We start from the raw sequence: 17,239 nt of genomic DNA, 5'->3' as shown, positions 1-17,239 counted from the left end.
TGTTTATTTACTCATTGTTTTTAGTATGTTTTAACTTAAACCATTAAATTTGTTGTACTAAGATGCTGTATTTATTCAAACTTATTTAAAGTGTTACATGCTCATATTCAAATTAAGTTAAATTAACTTAAATAGTTGTATTTAAACAACTTAATCCATTTGGGGAAACCGATTGCACCAAATGGTTCAAGTACTATTAACACAAAACCAAGCTATTGTTCTTTCCATTCAGTTTTTATTAACTTTAACTGCAGAGAAAATATAGAATGAATACAACCATACTTTGAGTCATAACCTATGACTGCTAAAGCCATTATCAAACAAACAAATAATTAGGCATTTTAAAACTTGCGCTTTTAGGGAATTTTGAATGTTTTTTGTAGCATTTTGAAAATCAATTAAATATACAAAACACACATTTAGGTGTACATCATATAAAAAACAATAGTCTAGAGGCAATTAGAGCCATAACAATCACAATTTTAAGTAACATTTAGTATAATAATGAAATCAGATGCACTACAGCAATGCAACTATAGAAAACAGCTGAACTAACAAAAAATATTCTCAAAGGTATTTGTGGCTTCTCAACAGTTTTGCCCAGACCTCGAGTCAAGTGAACTGGCACTCATCACACAATTAAAAAAATAAAGCATGAAAGTATACTGTACATATTGACTAATTATCAGTTATCTTCCAAAAGATTTCCATGTAACTAAAAGGTGTTTTTAGAAATAAGCTTAAGATTACACACTATGTAAAGATTTTTTTCAATCACAAACAAAACGTCAAATATGGATTGTCTCCTTATTCTTAGCTTTCTCCACATTGCTTTTTAGAAAGCTAATTACCCTGAACAAATGAAACTATTGAAGCCATTCACAGATAACTGAAAAAGCACGACTATACTGACAGTGAAAAACAAACATCATCTACACAAGCTCATTTTTTAGTGTCTGCAATTTTAGTTTTAGTTGCTTTCTCTCATCGTCTAGCTTCAGCAACACTACTTGAATGAACTCAAAAAAGCCAGTACACTTCTCAGGATAGCTCAGATGCAGAGCATAGATTAGCCCAAACAAACACACCAGGGCATCAGTCCATGAGTGATGAGTCATAACAACCTGATCTTCAAGTACTATGAACACTTGGCGTGGTGAGAAAGGAACTCCTCCAGGCACCTCCTCTTCATCGACATCAGCAACCAGAGCAATTGTGGCTTCATAGAACTCATTTTCCTCCTATAATACACAGTGCACAATTATTCATCTGTAATACCTCTGTTAAAAGTATAAATACAAATGGTCAGGCACCTTTCTTCAGTTTTTCAAATTCTATATATCATAACATGTTTTAAATTGACAGTGAAGGTTCATTTTTCATTCATCCAGTCAAATCAAGGATGAAAGAAGTTTATAAGTCATTCAACTTCACGTCTTCAACTTTCAACCCAAGTCCAGATGACTTATAAACTCCTTTCAACCTTTTTTAAATTCAAATGTGCAAATTATTGTAATACCCAAGTACCTTGCATGTTTTGAAAATCTCTGAAGAATCCTCCTTGAGGTACATTGGTAGGCCGGCCAGAGCTGCTGTTCTAGTTGCATAGATGTCGTTTTTGTCCTAAAAACAAAATAAATAAATAAATAAAATAAAGATATATATATATATATATATATAAACATAACAATGGCAACTGCCAAGCAAGCAGAATAATAATTAGTATTTTTAAATACCTGTTTTCCATATGCCAACAAAAGCTGCTCCATCCTTTCACCGACCCGTCCAGTTTTCCTCTTTTTGTAAAGTCCAATCAGCTGAGGAGCATAATCATCCAGTGCAGCATAAAACACATGTGGCAGATTCTGATTGGTGATCCGATGAAATTCAAAGTAGAGCTGAAGAGAATTCCAAAAATATTATAAGCAAAACACAGCATACTATATGAACAGCAAATGTTATATATGTAGTTGTACTTACCTGTGTCTCATGAAAGAGTGCTGGCCATCTGTCCTTGAGCTCTGATACAGGAGGAGAAGTGGTGACAATCTCTTCACGCCGGAGGGCAAAAGTGGGCATCATATGCTGATGAATGAGAGGGATGTCTCTTTCTGCTGAGGTTTTCTTGAACTCCTCTACCATCTCAAGTCTTCTGGTTTCCAGAGACTCCCTTGTTTCTCCAGAAGGATAAGAAGGAAGGAAGTTGACCTCACCTCTCCTAGGTCTTTTAATATTGGCCCTTGGTGAAGCTCCATCTGGGTTTGTTCTGCTGCGCTTTCCAGCATTCACAGCAACATCCATGATGCCAGCTTTAGCCAACTTCTTTCTTTGGTTTCCCATTTTATATCTCAGGCTATTCTTCCACCCTTCCCACCCAGTGTCAGAATTCCTCTCTTTCAGACAGGGATGTTTTCTAACTAAAGCTTCTGCAGCCTTGCCAATTTGTGTTGTACTAGGGTATGCTTTTAGTTTGTAGATTTCTTCCCCCATTGTCTCAAGTATGTTGTGTTTTTGATCTCGTGTCAGCGTAATTACTTTCCCATTTTTATCAAATGCTGCATTACCCTCTCTTAATACATGTTCCACTTCATAAGAAAATGGCGGAACAATAAAAACTTCTGGCCATCTACTAATACGCTCTGGTGAATCTATGGTATCAGTGCTATCAGTCTGAAGGATTGTGTCATCAGTGCTCGTTGAAATCCGGTCAAGCTCAACTAACCTGACAACTTTAACAGATGCTATAGCTGGCAGGTCTTCTATTTTAACCAAATTACACAAGGCATTATCAAAATCTGGGTCATGAAACTGAAGCCGAAAGTCAAAAGTAAAATTTAGCCTAGATTTGATCGCATCTATGAGGGCTTGCACACTGTTTGGACGAGATGGCAAAATAAGTTTTTCAGCGTTATCCTTATCAAGGATGACCCTTAGCTTCAATATTCCTGTTGCCTCCATCTGAATTTGTTATTTCTGTAAAAGACAGGTTTCACATATTATAGTGGCATTTTAATACATGTTTGTGTTTACAGTTATTTGCAAAATATTAATTGTGCAAAAATATAAAAACATTTATGTGAATACAAAAAAACTGAATAGATGAATTACCTTTGCATTGGTTCAGAAATTGGTGGAATCAGCTGATGTCTCAGTTCTGTTTCTTTAGTCAGACACTGGAATGAAATGGTTTGTTGTTAGAATGAGTTCATTTGCTATCTTGTAAGCAACATGCGGCATGTGGTCAGACAGTTGGCACAGAGATTTTACACTGTGACGGAGACCCCTCTGTTGATTCTCTGCTACTTCATATGAACGCAAGTGCTCAACGTAATAAGTGTCATAGTCTTTCAAGAGAAAATAAATGTTGTTTCTGATGAGCAGTACATTAAGAATCTCTTTGAACTCTGGCAATGCAGCATAAGCACCTGTGCATACAAACATGCCAATTGCAAAGTTTGTGCCATTAATTGTAACCTTTTTTGTTGCATATATTGTGTCACTGTCAGCAATACCTGAAATAAATAATTGTGTATCTGCAGGTAATGATGAAATGTACAAAGACTCCATTTTGGATGTTTGCACAGGTGGTTTGAAAAACGTTGATAAGGACAAATAAAATGCCATCATGCTTTGATGTCTCTCTGCCAAAGTTTTTAGTACATTTTTGTAGTTGTGAGTGTCATGAACTATTTTTTTGAAAACCTTATGCTTTCCCTCAAATCTCATTGTCCAAAGATGAACTAAGGGGCCAAAGCACTTTATTAAGTGTGGGTAATGCTCGATGTAATGATGCTTTGGCCTGAATCGAACATTAGGAAACACTTCCTGAAAGAGTTGTCTGTGATCTAATATTTTACAGGCCATGTACTGAATGGTCTCGTCACTAAAAGTATGAGACATGGCAAGCTGAACTACGTCCTTTAAATCCATTAGCACTTCCCAAAAAGTGTCTCTTTCTGGAACTTTGGAGCCAATGAGAAGAGGCAACAGTCTAAGAAGGGCATGATTTTCATGCCCGTTCCCACCAATGGTCCCTCGCCTGGCAAAATTTGAGGGTATTGGATGAGGGCGATCAACTTTGTCAGAATGTTGGTAGGGAAAGCGCAGAATTGCTCTGTTTAAGTCTTCTAAGGTAAAATATCTCTTAGAAATCAAACCTTTTAAACAATGTGCCAACTCCACTGGAACGACACCTTCAAACAGGTCGTATAGGAGGTCAGGTGGGAAGCCTGTGACAGGATGGAAGAAAGAGAGATGGTCAGAAAGAACACAGGGGTTTTTAACACCATAGTTTTCCTCAATGTCATCATTCTGAAGCTCTTGCACAAGATTATCATGAGCATCTTTTGTTCTCATTACATAATTCCCTGTAACAGCATTTTCAGTTTGCATTTCTGTTTGGGTGGCATGACAAAACCTACAGAAATATGTAGACCTGAAACTCTCATTGAAACCAGCAAGTCCATGGGCAGCAAGGTTGTCTGCCACAACAGAGTAGACAGTGCCTTTAAGACATTCACCAAGAGTCTCAATGTAGACACCTACTTCTTCAAGAGTTTTCAGATCATTTAAGAGTGGTGACAACATTTCCTTATACCCAAACTGGCATACATCATTGGAATTGCACAGCAGAGCAAGCTGAGTGCAGTGTAGAGCAGAACAAGATTTAACTGGAAAGTTTGCCAGTGTCCAATAAACTGCAAAAACTTTATGTATTTTCTTTGAGGTACCAAGTGGGTTTGCGATTTCAAAATCATCCACGTAAAGTATTATTGACAATTTCTGTCCCTCTTGTGACAGTAGAACATTTTCCTGGTAGTAGGATCCATCACAAAATGACATGAAATGTCCAGGAATCTGTGTGGGTGCTTGTTTAATTTCTTCAAGCACATCATTTTTTTTCAACAACAATTGCAAAGATGTGAGAATAGGCACATACATATAAGTGTGCTTTGACGATTCAATTAAATACTCCACAGGTTTGACATATGGAAAATTTTCTTCATAATATGATTTCCTCCTCTTTGCTGTAGATAGTGGTCCTTCAGATGTGACACATTTATGTAAAACATTACTATCAGAAACTGCCTGACAAATCTCATCCACCAGTTTGTCCGTATATGTACAGTTGTGCTTTTTCAGTATATCTACAACTGATTTTCTAACCAGAGGTACTGATAACAAAAACAACTGATCAATATGCTCAATAATCTCCTGTGTTGCTCTCTGAGACACATGGAGAATGGTCTGCATTTTCAAGAAAAATCCAGCCAGATTGTATTGCAACTGCTCTTCTAAACCCTCAATTCCACTGATTTCACTGGTGGATGCCACTTGATTGTCATCTGATGACTCTATTGAATCAAGCTGCATGTCATCTTTTTGTTCTACATTTATAACACTTTGCACAATGCCTTCATTGTAACTTGTTGAATTTTGGTGGTCTCTGCATTTGTGGGCATTGAAGGTTGAGTATACATTGGTTTTAAAATTGCAGTTCTTGAAAGGACATGGAACAGTTTCTTTTCGTTTTAAATGCCCCCTCAGATGGATAAACATTTGGCTTTCAATAAATGGCTGCTTAAAATTACACACAGGGCAACAAAATCCATATTTATTCAAATCTAGATAAGAACCGTCTTTTCTTTGTGTGGGAGTGTGCATTCTTGACATGTGTATCTTTAATGAATTAAATGTACTAAATGTACACATGCATGTGTTGTAGAGACAGGGTAAGGGTGAAATTGTGGAGTACTGACCATGGTTGAGCCGATAATGCTTCAACAACATGACTTTTATGGCAGTAGAAAAACTACACAACTTGCAATTCCACATTTTGATGCCAAATCGTTTTAAAATCACCTTTACTGGCTGTCTTTAGTGCAGTGCTGGATGATCTCTCGGCATGCTACTGCTCCTTCAATCGTCAGACTGTAATAACACAAAAGCCATGAGGACAGAAAGCTAGCAGAACAGTTTTTACTTTTAGACTTTTACTTCACTTAAAAACAGTCAACCTGGATAACACAAGCTTTGAAAACAGTAACTACAGTTCATTTTCAATTCAGGTTGGTCAACTACTCTAAATGTTATGAAATAATAAAGCAATTTTACATAAGTGAAGTACACAATAGGCTAACCCTTGGAAAGTACAGAGTCAGAAACGTTTAGGTTTGGTGCAGTGCAGCTTTGAAAAGGTAAATTATTTCACGACTAAAATGCCACTAACCATCATACTTTAAATTTGTGAAGGTGAACTTGTCCAGTAAACTCTTAAAATGAACACTAAATAAATCTTCTACCATTTTCACTGTGTCAAAAGTAGGCTACATTTGAACTTGATAAAGTTCAGAGTCAGAAAAGCCTAAACACTGATTTTACCAAAGGTTTTGTGGCATGCAGTTTGCAAAAATTAGACTACTTACCAACTATTTGATTGAAACAAGCCACCAACCGTTAATTTTTTAAATTGTGAAGGCAGACTCCATACAGCGCTAGGCGGGAATTGTGTGCTGGCAAGCTAAGTTACGAGCTACTACAACAAAGTAGTCTGATAAATTACAACAAAGTACAACTAAAACAAAGCAGTCTGATAAATGTACGTTTTGTATGCTAGAAGTAAGCATTAACAAAAAAACATAAAAATAACGTTTATCTTGTACTTTCCACTCTTGCAAAATTTCTCTTGACGAGACTTGTGTCTCATGGCCGACAAGTCCAGGCAAAACGCTGGGGGCGGGGCCGTGGATGATGACTAATACAAATGAATTAACACTACTTAAACAGTTTAAAGCAACAGTACTTAAAACATTACAAAAACATCATGTGTACTTATTACAATAAAGTTATTATAACATATGTATACTTTTGGGTCTACCTAACACACTTCATGAAAGTTACTTTAACTATTTTTCAGAACTGAGTAAGAACAACTTACTTCTTTTAGTAAGATGCACTGTTGGGTTTTACAGTGTATCTTCAATCCACCAAGAAAGACGCTACAATTAGGGCATCAGACAGATGTTGATAGGAGTGCATCCAATTTATTCTCAAATTAGAATATAAAACTCTTTTTTGATTAAACTATAGTGATGTAAGGAAACCAAAATGCTGATGTAGATGCAACAGTATGCCATAGTTTGTAAAATCTCTTCTAGTAAAAGTTTCCTATGGTTGTCCTTATCTGCACTGTAGCTGGCAGTGCTCTGCTGGCTGAAACAGGGACAAAAGCAATTTGGCACCACTGGCAGATAATTCATATGGTGCAGTGCTACAGGATTAAACCAGGAACCACTAATGAAATTGAGCACAAGGCTTCTTCAAGGCTATTTTCAAAATGTCCTTGAGCAATCACAGTCACGTTTATGATGTGATGGAGGGAACGCTCAGTTTGTGGAAACATTAAATGTTTTTATCACTGCTTTCCACGTCCTTTAAACTTTCAGTGTATTGTAAAACAGAGACCAATGCCACGCTTAACAATTCAACATTCATTTTATGAGAGTTTGCAAGTATACGGCACATTGGATAACAGGAAACAAGGAAGTCAACAACCTTCCAGTTTCCTTTTGGATTCAGTCTGACATCATCAATTTGTTCATTTAAATTTTCATGCACAAAAGTGGAAAATTATAGGGTTGGGTTGTCTTTTTTTCACAGGTCACATACTGTACACATGCAGCTGATCTCAACAGATCACTCCATTTTTCTGTCAGTAAAGGCCAATCCTATGTCTTGGCTCTAATTAACAGTTCAGACACCCACTCATGAATCCTAAAGACTTCCAGCACAGTTCTTCTTTGTGTGAAATACAGTGAAAAGTCACAAATTTCTGCTCTTTTCCTTTTCGACTTTTTGACTCTTCAAAGCCAGACTGGATCCTTTGGTGGACCAACTCTAGCCTGTTTTACACCCCTGTTGTTAACAGTAAATCTAAAAAAAACAAAAACAAACCCCAAAACATCCACATATGTGATTTCTTGATATCGTACAGATTGTAACAAACTAAAAAAAAGTCTTTCGTATTGGACAAGTAAGTCAGCTCATGCTAATGTGGCTGATAAAATTACAATCCTCTTGTTATGACTCATTATGCTTTGATGCTGTCATCTTTCCTCACCTCTACACTGTGTCATTAACTGTAATGTGTTACCTTAGCAACTCTAGCGCCAAAGTGTCCCAAGCATCCCAGATGCAGCGACCGTGTCACCACAAGCTTTGACACGCTGTTCAGCAGAACCTCTAGAGCATTTCAGCTGCTTAAAATTTAATAGAGGCTTGTTGTGGTCATTTGTGATGAAGATAAATGTCGTTATAAATCCCACCCCCTCCATTTGAGGGTATTGCAGCACAGTATTGGCAGTACCAGGCCTATTCAAACAGCTAGACATACAGTAAATGTAATCTCATAGAGGTTTGGTGTGGTTTTTATTCATAGTTATTTGATATCATTGCTTCATATACTTTGTGATTTATCACATTACTCAATGTAATAAATATATACAAGTTTGGATTTCTGGGCTCAACATGGTCCAAATAAGAAATAAGTGAAAACATGCTTTTTGTTCTTATGAAATAACATTTTGTTTTAAAGTTGGTTAGCATGTCATAATAAAAGCACCCATGGACCAGCTAAAAGCCTTCAAGATCTGACTCCATGAAAACTTGGCCTTTAGTTTCTAGCTTGGCCTTTTGAGTCTTCACAGTCATTAAATAAAGTCTAGAAATAACTTTCCTTCTTTGTGCAGTTATTTCTGTCAAGCACAATGTAGCAACAGCCTCTTTGGGAATTTCGCTAGCATTTTAAAAAATGTATGTATTTATTATTTTTCGGCTTCTATAAGAAGTATAAGGAGATATAAAGCAGAACATAAACACCTGTTCTTCTACTGTGTGGCACTGTTATTATTCAGCAGGAAGGTCTTGGGCACAGCTGCTGTGTTTGAGGGGGCTTGCGATGGCCCTCCGGAGATGGAAGACAGGGACGTCTGCTGTTGTCAGCTGTGAGTGGACAGACTTATTTACGTCATAGAGATCCTTAAAATCTCAGTGCACTAAACTCAGATCTCCGGAGGTAAAGAAATCAGGCGCTTTAGAGCTTGTTGATGGCACTCTGAGGTTATGACAGGCTTAAGCTGAGTCTTGAGACATTTTTTTTCTTCTGTGCCAACATAGTTTTAGAGTGCGAAAGGTTGAATAGTACTGCCTAGGCTCAGGGGAGCTTCAGTGAATGAGGTATCCATTTCAAGCTGCAGCATGTCTTGATGTCCTGCTTTTTCTTTCCTAGATGGAGCTTTTAGTGATACTTCAAGCCAGCAGTAGCAGCAAGAACACTCATACACTTGTGGCCTTCCTTGGTGCAGAGGGGACTTCTTTTCCTTTGCTTGTGGAAGAAAAAAAGTAGTATATGCTATGAATCACTGACTTGTCACAGTACCTCTACATTCAGCGAGCAGATAACAACAAAAGGCTCTATGTTTTACTATTAAGCTGACCTTGAAAGTTGTTTGACAGCACCTTTGTAATGCTTGGGAGGTGGGAGGGCATTTTGGGCCCAGCTTCAAATACCTCGGAGTTGCTTGAGAGACTTCCAACTGCCCTCCAAGGTGCTCAGGAACTTTTACTCGTGCACCATAGAGAGCATCCTGACGGGAAACATCTTAACCTGGTTCGGGAACAGCACCATGCAGGACAGACGAGCTCTACAGAGGGTTGTGCGGTCAGCTGAGCGCACCATCCGCTCCGAGCTCCCTGACCTGCAGTCAATCTACAGCAGGCGGTGCTGGACCAAGGCCAGGAAGATCGTGAAGGACCTCAGCCATCCCAACAACAGACTGTTCTCTCTGTTGAGGTCAGGAAAGCGATTCTGCTCCCTGAAGACCAACACAGAGAGACTGAGGAGGAGCTTCTTCCCGCAGGCAATACGGTCTCTCAATCACACCACCACACAGTACTGACCCACACATACAGTTCTTACACATTACACACATTACACAGATCTTATTGTTCTATATTTCTTCATACATTCTTATATAGTTCTATACTGTGTATTTTGTTGTACAGTTATCTTATTTTAAACTTTAATTTATATATTTTATCTTATTCTTTCCCAGTTAAATTTACCCTTCATTCTAATTTGTTGTTGTACAGTTATTTCATTTTTAACCTTAATTTTTATATTTTATTTTATTCCTTCCTAGTTAAATTTACCCTTTTAATTTTTATATTTATTTCCTATCTTATTCATAGTCTTTTTTTCTTAGGTCACGAGCAGTTGTCTAAGCATTTCACTGCATATCGTACTGTGCATGACTGTGTATGTTTTGCAAATTATTTAGAATTTAATTAGAATTGAATTATTCTGGAAGAAGAACTTTTAAAAAGAATAAATCGTTGTGGAAAATGAGTGGTATTAGTTAAACTAAAATAAAAGATGGTATAAAAAACCCCAGAAAAAACAAAAAACCAGAGCGCTCACTGTGACACAGACTGAACTGCCTGCATTGCCTGCATTTTAAAATTGACATCACAGCTGGCTACAACAAAACAAGAAATGCATTTTAATAAATTAATCATAATAAGAGTAGTCATAAGATTAATTACACAGGCAGAACAAAGAATGTTTATCATCTTGTCCACAGCTGCTTCTGCTTCACCAGCCTCGCAGCCTTTCTCATTCAGTCTACTCTGCTTCACCTCAGTCTGTAGCCCTCCTCAGCTCTGCTCCTCAGATCTGAAACCCTTCTCATTAGGCTGCTCTGCTCCAGATTTCCCTCTATATTTGCTCAGATTACTCGTCCACACTCTGGGCCCTCAGGTCAGCCACAGTCCCTCTGCTGACCTGCAAAGCCAGCAACTTATTCGGTCTATAGTAATTATTCATCTTCATTATTCATCAATTGCTGTCCCCTATATATGTAACTCTATCAAACTGATCTAGCTAGCTCTGGCTCATATGATAGCAGCCTTCAAAATGTGTTCCTAGGCAACCAGGCAAGACCCAAAGGCTGAGTGCACCGCTTTGCGGTCAGTTCTATGAGGTCAATATGATGTCCTTGGAGTTATTCTTCTTATAAATGGTCGCCCCAAAATTCACTTTATGAGGGATAAATCAATTTCAGCAAATGTCAGGAAATATGACGTGATGGTTTTTATTTTAAGAGTTGCACTAATTTAAAAATGCCAAGGAGTCAAAATTACCTTCATGTTGCAGATCTAGTGTTGTTTACTTTTATACTGGCTTCCCTTTTCATGTCATGAGGCTACGTCCATCTTTTAAATACAGTCTGTGATGGAAGCAAAGAATTTGAAAGAGTGGCACTGTGTTGCAGTATTTAAATTGTGGCATTTAGAGTTTTTGGTACCGAAAAGTTTGAATATATTCACCTCTGCCACTTTCAGTTTTACCTCAAATCTGTCTCATGCGAGTGCATACAGAGATAGAAGCGCAATTCCAAATTTCCCTTTTCAAGGTGAAATTAAAAAAAAAATATTGTGATTTTTAAAACTTAAAACAGTTTTAGAGGCCTTGCTTCAAGGGAAACTGAGCATTCGGGGTGCATCTTGGTAGTGGTTGTGTACGGATTTGAATGATAAAGGGACAAAATATATGAATAAAGAAGGAAAATAAATATTGTGAAGAGCGCTCAGTAGTTACTGAACTTTGCACTGAGGTTAAAATTAATTGCTAAAAGAGAGACAGACAGAGTTAAATTTGTACCACCACAGTGCCCTTTGCAGATCCAGAAAAACTCCTTTGGTGACAGTTCACGCTTCGTTTTCTTGCTGTCTTTTCCCCACGTTGCTATAGAGAAGGACCGTAAACCCACACCAATTAACTCCCTCCAAGAACAACTCCAAATATCTGACAACTGGGCTGGAAGGAAAGCCACCATTCCCGCATCTCACATCAATGTGGTTTGCATCACACCTATCAGCACCTTCCCACCACACACTCAATCCAGTGTGCAGAGCAGAAGTGTGCTCGCTTAGTTTGCTCTGTGTGACAGCTTGTAACCATCACATGAATATTTGAGTTCAGTCTCACATTTGAGTTGTTTCAAAATGCAAGAAACAAGGATAACTTAGCACAGAAGAATTTGGCAAAGGGAGTATTTACTTTACTTTTACTAGACTACACTAAGTCACAGCTACAGGCATGAGCAGCAAAAATAAACAGTGGTGATAACATGGATGACAAAGAGCTGCAGTAATAATTCTATTTTAGTCATTGGTCTTTTTCACAATTTAATTACTTGCAAATGAGCTGCAATTTGCTTCATTAAAACACAGTGTTACATTAAATCCTCCAGTGCTAGCTATCTTTAAATGCAACTGTATAGAACACAGTTTCAACCAGTATTAAAATTGGCCTGTGTCTGTTTTGAATAAAGATCTTAAAATCTGATCGGCTGGTCAAATGTCAAGCTTTTAGCTTTAAGTGTTTTTATTTAGCTGTCTATATTCTGACCCCTGACATTGCTTCAATACCTAATTTTCAGTCCAGTATTTTTAGTGACTCCATTACTTCACTTTTGAGCTCTTTAGTTTAACTGAATGTCAAAACACCTAAAGAGTGAAGTTTGGCAGCTATGTGTTAAAAGGTGCTCACATAATGCACTTTTACTTTCAGCATTGATCAGCTCACCTCAAGCAACCTTTTTAAACACAAAGACTGGCTGAGCTAAACTGCCTCACAAACTGCTCCATTTACCTTTTGAGTTGGAGAAATTATTTTCAGGGGTTTTAATGGATAATCAGAGAAATGTGCAGCCTTTTAGAAGAACATTGTTTCAAAATGAAATGTCTCTTTGAAATATAGAAAGTGACTTTTAGAGTGTTGATAAGTTAAAGAAAAAAAAAATCCTTAAATGTTTTATCCCTAAAATGAGGAAATCCAGTGGCTATTTTTCTGACACTACATCATTGAAAATCAATGCAAATTTGTTGTGAGTGATCACTTCAATCCTCTGATGAAACCTGCAGGACTAAAAATAGCTATCCTACTTGGGGACCATTATCTAAATTAGCTTTAATTTCACTGGTCACTGGGACAATGATTGCATATATAGTATAGTATATAAGTATTTTTTGAATGCCATCTCTACTCCTTATGCAGTGTCTCTGGTTAGACAGTTTTCCACCGAAATCATAAACAGGCGCAGTGTGACTAATTGGGTGGAGAGTCAGGTGGTTTTCCGGTGGGGTGGTTCCTGCTCACCTGTCTTTTGGGCTGGTTGGGTGAAGAAAAATAATTTTAACAATTACTTTATTCATCTAACAGCACAGATTCTGCATCACAGTAAACAGCTGTTCTACCATCTTACTGTAACTTCGGCATGCGTGTCCTTTTCAAGCTTTGGAGAGGCAAAGCGTGAAATGAACATGATGGGCTGGCGTGTCTGTTGCACATTTTTCTGTGATACTGGGTTGAATAAAGGCGTATGATTTAAATAAGGAAAGATCATTTGGAGGAACTGAAAATGATTTATAGATAGAAAAAAGAAAGATCAACTCAGTGATTAGACTCCAATTACTCATCATGGCAGAAGTGTTAAGATTTAGGACAGAATCCCAGAGTCTAGATGGTGGAGGTAGTGGGGATGAAAATGGAGGCTTCGGTGGAAGTGGAGTGTCTCAGGTGAAGCTGAGATGGGGAGGAGACGGTTTGCATGTATAAGGATCTGAAAGGGAGAATGACAAAAGAGCACTGAGATTGAAAGCATACAGAGTGGAGGCTGATTGGCTGAAAGAAGGCATGCAAGAGGATGACTGAACTGTTATAATGATGTCAGTATTGAGTTTGACAGCGTGGGAAAGTGGACGTGATCTAAAGAAGAGGTTAGCAGTCGAACATCTGTAAAAGCAGGCAGATGAGTGATTACAGATCACTTACGCATGAGCCTCATTAGGAAGAATGGTGCTTCTTCACATCCATATAGTTGTAGAATCCATGATAAAGGTGCACTAAAGCTGTTTTGGCAGCATGTGGTGGTCCAGTACTTTGCTAAATTCTTCTTAATATTTTGCCATGCTAGAGGCAAGTCAGCATCTGTCAAAATTTCTTTTTAAAGTAGCCAGAAAATGAAATTACTATCACTAGGACTTTTTAAGTGTAGTGCCACTGCGAGCTTGACATTTGGCTTTGACTAAAATGTCTCAACTTATATTTGTTGGATTAAATATGACATTTGGTGTACACAGTTTTGTTGCTCTGAGGTTGAACACTAAAAACATGGATGGTCCCTTTTTAGTGTTTATATTGCACTATTAAGTGTCATGTGTAGAGTGTGTCAGTTTCTGGACCCAAATACAGAGTTTAAAAAACAAAAAAATGAACCTTTATTTTGGCTACGTTCACACTGCAGGTCTTAATGCTCAATTCCGATTTTTTGATCAAATCCGATTTTTTTGTCTCCTCGTTCACACTACAAATAAAATGCGACAGCAAAAGAAGATGTCACACACAACGCGCTCTGTTTAGACCAAGAACAAACAGTATTGTTTGACTGATGGCCGTTAATATAAAGACTTCGGACTTTACGTTTCCCAATTTTTGCTTTAAGTTATTTTGTTATTTACATAATAATGTAAATAACCTAATAATGATCCTTATTGCTGTTTTAGAGAGGAGCGGTGCTTCAAAGGATAGCTGCAGATTTCTGTCAGAATCTGCAGATTATACAGTACAAATAAAATGTTTACGTTGTCTTCCCAACAGTTTCACTGACATCTACACTGGATGGCTAGGAAGCGTTCGCGATGTCTTCTCGGGCGCTGATAATTGGCTTCAGTCTTGTGTCGGTGACGTAAAAGGCGGATTTAATGCGACTTGACCGTTCAAACAGCAGTCGCTTTCTAAAACATCGGATATGTATCGGATTCAGTACCACATACGAAAGTGACCCAGATCGGATTTGAAAATATCGGATTTGCGCCGTTCACACTGTCATAGCATGATCGGATATGGGTCGCATAGGGTCAAAAAAATCGGATTTGATGCGCTTTCGCCTGCAGTGTGAACGTAGCCTTTAAACAAGGCAATAAGGAATAAGGAAAACAATAAATCTCAAACTATAACCAAAAACTAGAATTATGAAGTCTGACTCAAAATATTAAACATGAATTTAGCTGTCCACAACTCAAAACACTGGTCAAAGACCAGGACCTCAGCTAATTACACTTCCATGAGCTCCAGCTGTACTTTGAACTAAAAAGTAATGCGATGTTAAGAAAGTTCACACTATTTATCTGGTTCACCATCTTAAACATGTAAACATTTGCTGATGCAAAGTGCCCAAACTGTTTTGCTTCTTGACAGTAGAAAACCAAGACCATCAAAAATTTCCAGTTTAAGTGAAAATTGCACACACACACAACTACAGTACAAATTTCAAATCAATATTAAATTTCTCCAAATTGTTTTTTTTCTCTGTGATTATGTATAATTATGTGTAATTATAATTAATCTTATTTTGCATAAACACTAAGAAGTCTAACAAATGAAAAAAAAATATACCTAATCAGAAGAAATAGCAAATGTAATTAGAAATTAAATCTGCAAGAGATTTTACAAACACACACACACACTCTCACTCTCTCTGTCTCTCTCACACACACACTCACACACGCACACCTGTCACATATACACACTCCCACTTCTCTCTGTCTCACTGGTTTTCCTGCCACCCTGGAGAGTTCACTGCTCTTGCTGTTTTAACCTCCAGCCTGGGTTGTCCATGCTGCGTACACTGTGTGTCACTCAGTGAACTATTTGTTTGCCACTCATTGCTCACTGCCCTGCTCCTGTCCACACATGGCTCCCTGCAGGCAACAAACCACTGGAGAGATTTCACATCACAAGACCCGTGTGCACAAGCAACTTCCCCTCCTAGCAGCTGGTAATTTGCTCCAGACAAGGCACCTCTGCTCCCATCAGTGAGATAACTCTTTATTCTTTTTTCTCACCCCCACCCTTCCTTCTTCTCACTCCCTTTCCCTTCTTTCAACAGCTCCACATGCTCTGCATGCAGTATGACTCACCACACAAGGTGCTTTCAGTGATAATACTGCAGCAAATAAAGGCATCTATTTACACTTTACAAGCAGATTGTAATTAAAAGTCAACATCAGGAATAGCGTGCTTCCCTACCACTATATCAAACTTTCATAAAGATGATGACAGCACACGTGGATTTGCAATTTTGTAATTATCAGTACTTTACTTTGAGGGGTTGTTTCACATTTTCCAACAAAACCTGTAGCAGAGTTGTTTTTTCTCAAGCTAAATGCCAGTGCTGGGAAACTGCAGTATTTACGATGACCAATGGAAAGCTGAAGCCAGTGTGATTTGTTTTGCAGGTATCTGCTCATGATTTAAATCTTTACTGAAATACGCAACCAAGTCACGTGTGCAAATGGTGTCCTTTAGGTAACCTTTAGAAAACTTTTGAGGACTATTTGAATTCATGTCTATACCAGATGTTTAGTACACAGCTCTATTTTTTTTTACTACAGTATCAGGTTCTTCACTAAATTCAAGGGCACTCAATTCAAAGGTCTCCCCCCCCCCCCCCCCCCCCAAAAAAACAAAAAAACAAAAACACAAACAGTATTGGCCAATCAACATGTAGTTCACAAGTGGCCCTTTCTATAGCACTGTGATCATAAAAGCACATGAACACAACCACCAATGATGGCTCAGATAAAAAAAATAAACATAAAAAGTTAAGCTCAGAAATTGAATTTTAACTGATGCAAATGAAACCTGCATGCAAAAGTAAAACAAGATTTTATTTGTTGATGGGTAAACACTAGCTTCTGATGCCAATATTGTACTTGCTTTTTCACAGAAGAAGAATACATTTACTGATTAATCATTGTGTCAAATAACCAGTGTTGGGGAGTAACGGAATACATGTACCGCCGTTACGTATTTAAAATACAAAATATGAGTAACTGTATTCCGTTACAGTTACCGTTTAAAAAGGTGGTATTCAGAATACAGTTACTTTGTTGAAATAAATGGATTACACTGCGGTACTTTCCTGTTTCATTTTGTCGCGGGTCAGGACTGTTTGGGTTTTGTTTGACAGCTACGGTCTGTTGTTCCAGGCGGCAGCGTTACGGTTGCCATGGTTACAGGGCGACGCTCTCTCTCTCTGCGACTGTGTGCTTCCTGGGTGAGAGAGCGCCTTTTCGTTGTTGTTGTTGTTGTGCTAAGCTAACAGGCAGAATGCTA

At 38.0% G+C, this 17,239-nt stretch overlaps 1 protein-coding gene across 6 annotated transcripts; it reads right to left on the bottom strand.

The window, feature by feature from the left end:
- Nucleotides 1-218: 218 nt before the first annotated feature.
- LOC113025984 (sterile alpha motif domain-containing protein 3-like) lies at nt 219-6,969 on the bottom strand. Of its 6 annotated transcripts, XM_026174324.1 has the most exons (7): nt 5,863-6,416; nt 4,158-4,229; nt 3,109-3,173; nt 1,981-2,973; nt 1,737-1,898; nt 1,528-1,623; nt 219-1,241 (listed from the first exon to the last, which is right to left on the bottom strand). In XM_026174324.1, exons 4-7 carry the CDS (start codon nt 2,956-2,958, stop codon nt 933-935), a joined length of 1,545 nt encoding a protein of 514 aa, XP_026030109.1. In that variant the 5' UTR covers nt 2,959-2,973; nt 3,109-3,173; nt 4,158-4,229; nt 5,863-6,416; the 3' UTR covers nt 219-932. The 6 variants fall into 6 exon arrangements, 3 of the variants coding, with proteins under 3 accessions (XP_026030109.1, XP_026030110.1, XP_026030108.1); XR_003272857.1 differs by lacking the exon at nt 3,109-3,173 and adding an exon at nt 6,426-6,969 and having other exon boundaries at nt 1,981-2,008; nt 4,030-5,931; XR_003272858.1 differs by having other exon boundaries at nt 4,158-6,416.
- Between the last annotated feature and the right edge of the window lie 10,270 nt (nt 6,970-17,239).

The sequence above is a fragment of the Astatotilapia calliptera genome, chromosome 7, assembly GCF_900246225.1.
Source record: "Astatotilapia calliptera chromosome 7, fAstCal1.2, whole genome shotgun sequence".
In the NCBI taxonomy this organism is placed as follows: domain Eukaryota; kingdom Metazoa; phylum Chordata; class Actinopteri; order Cichliformes; family Cichlidae; genus Astatotilapia; species Astatotilapia calliptera.
The sequence above is the reverse complement of the archived record's forward strand: the minus strand, read 5'-3'. Positions and strand labels throughout refer to the sequence as shown.

Bases quoted from the DNA above. Each gene is read 5' to 3' on its own strand.
- LOC113025984 (XM_026174323.1), bottom strand. From the start codon at position 5,835: ATGTGGAATTGCAAGTTGTGTAGTTTTTCTACTGCCATAAAAGTCATG. The intron at 2,009-4,029 runs ATTGGTGGGAAC...GCTCAAGGACAG, and splicing joins ATTTTGCCAGGCGAGGGACC to ATGGCCAGCACTCTTTCATG.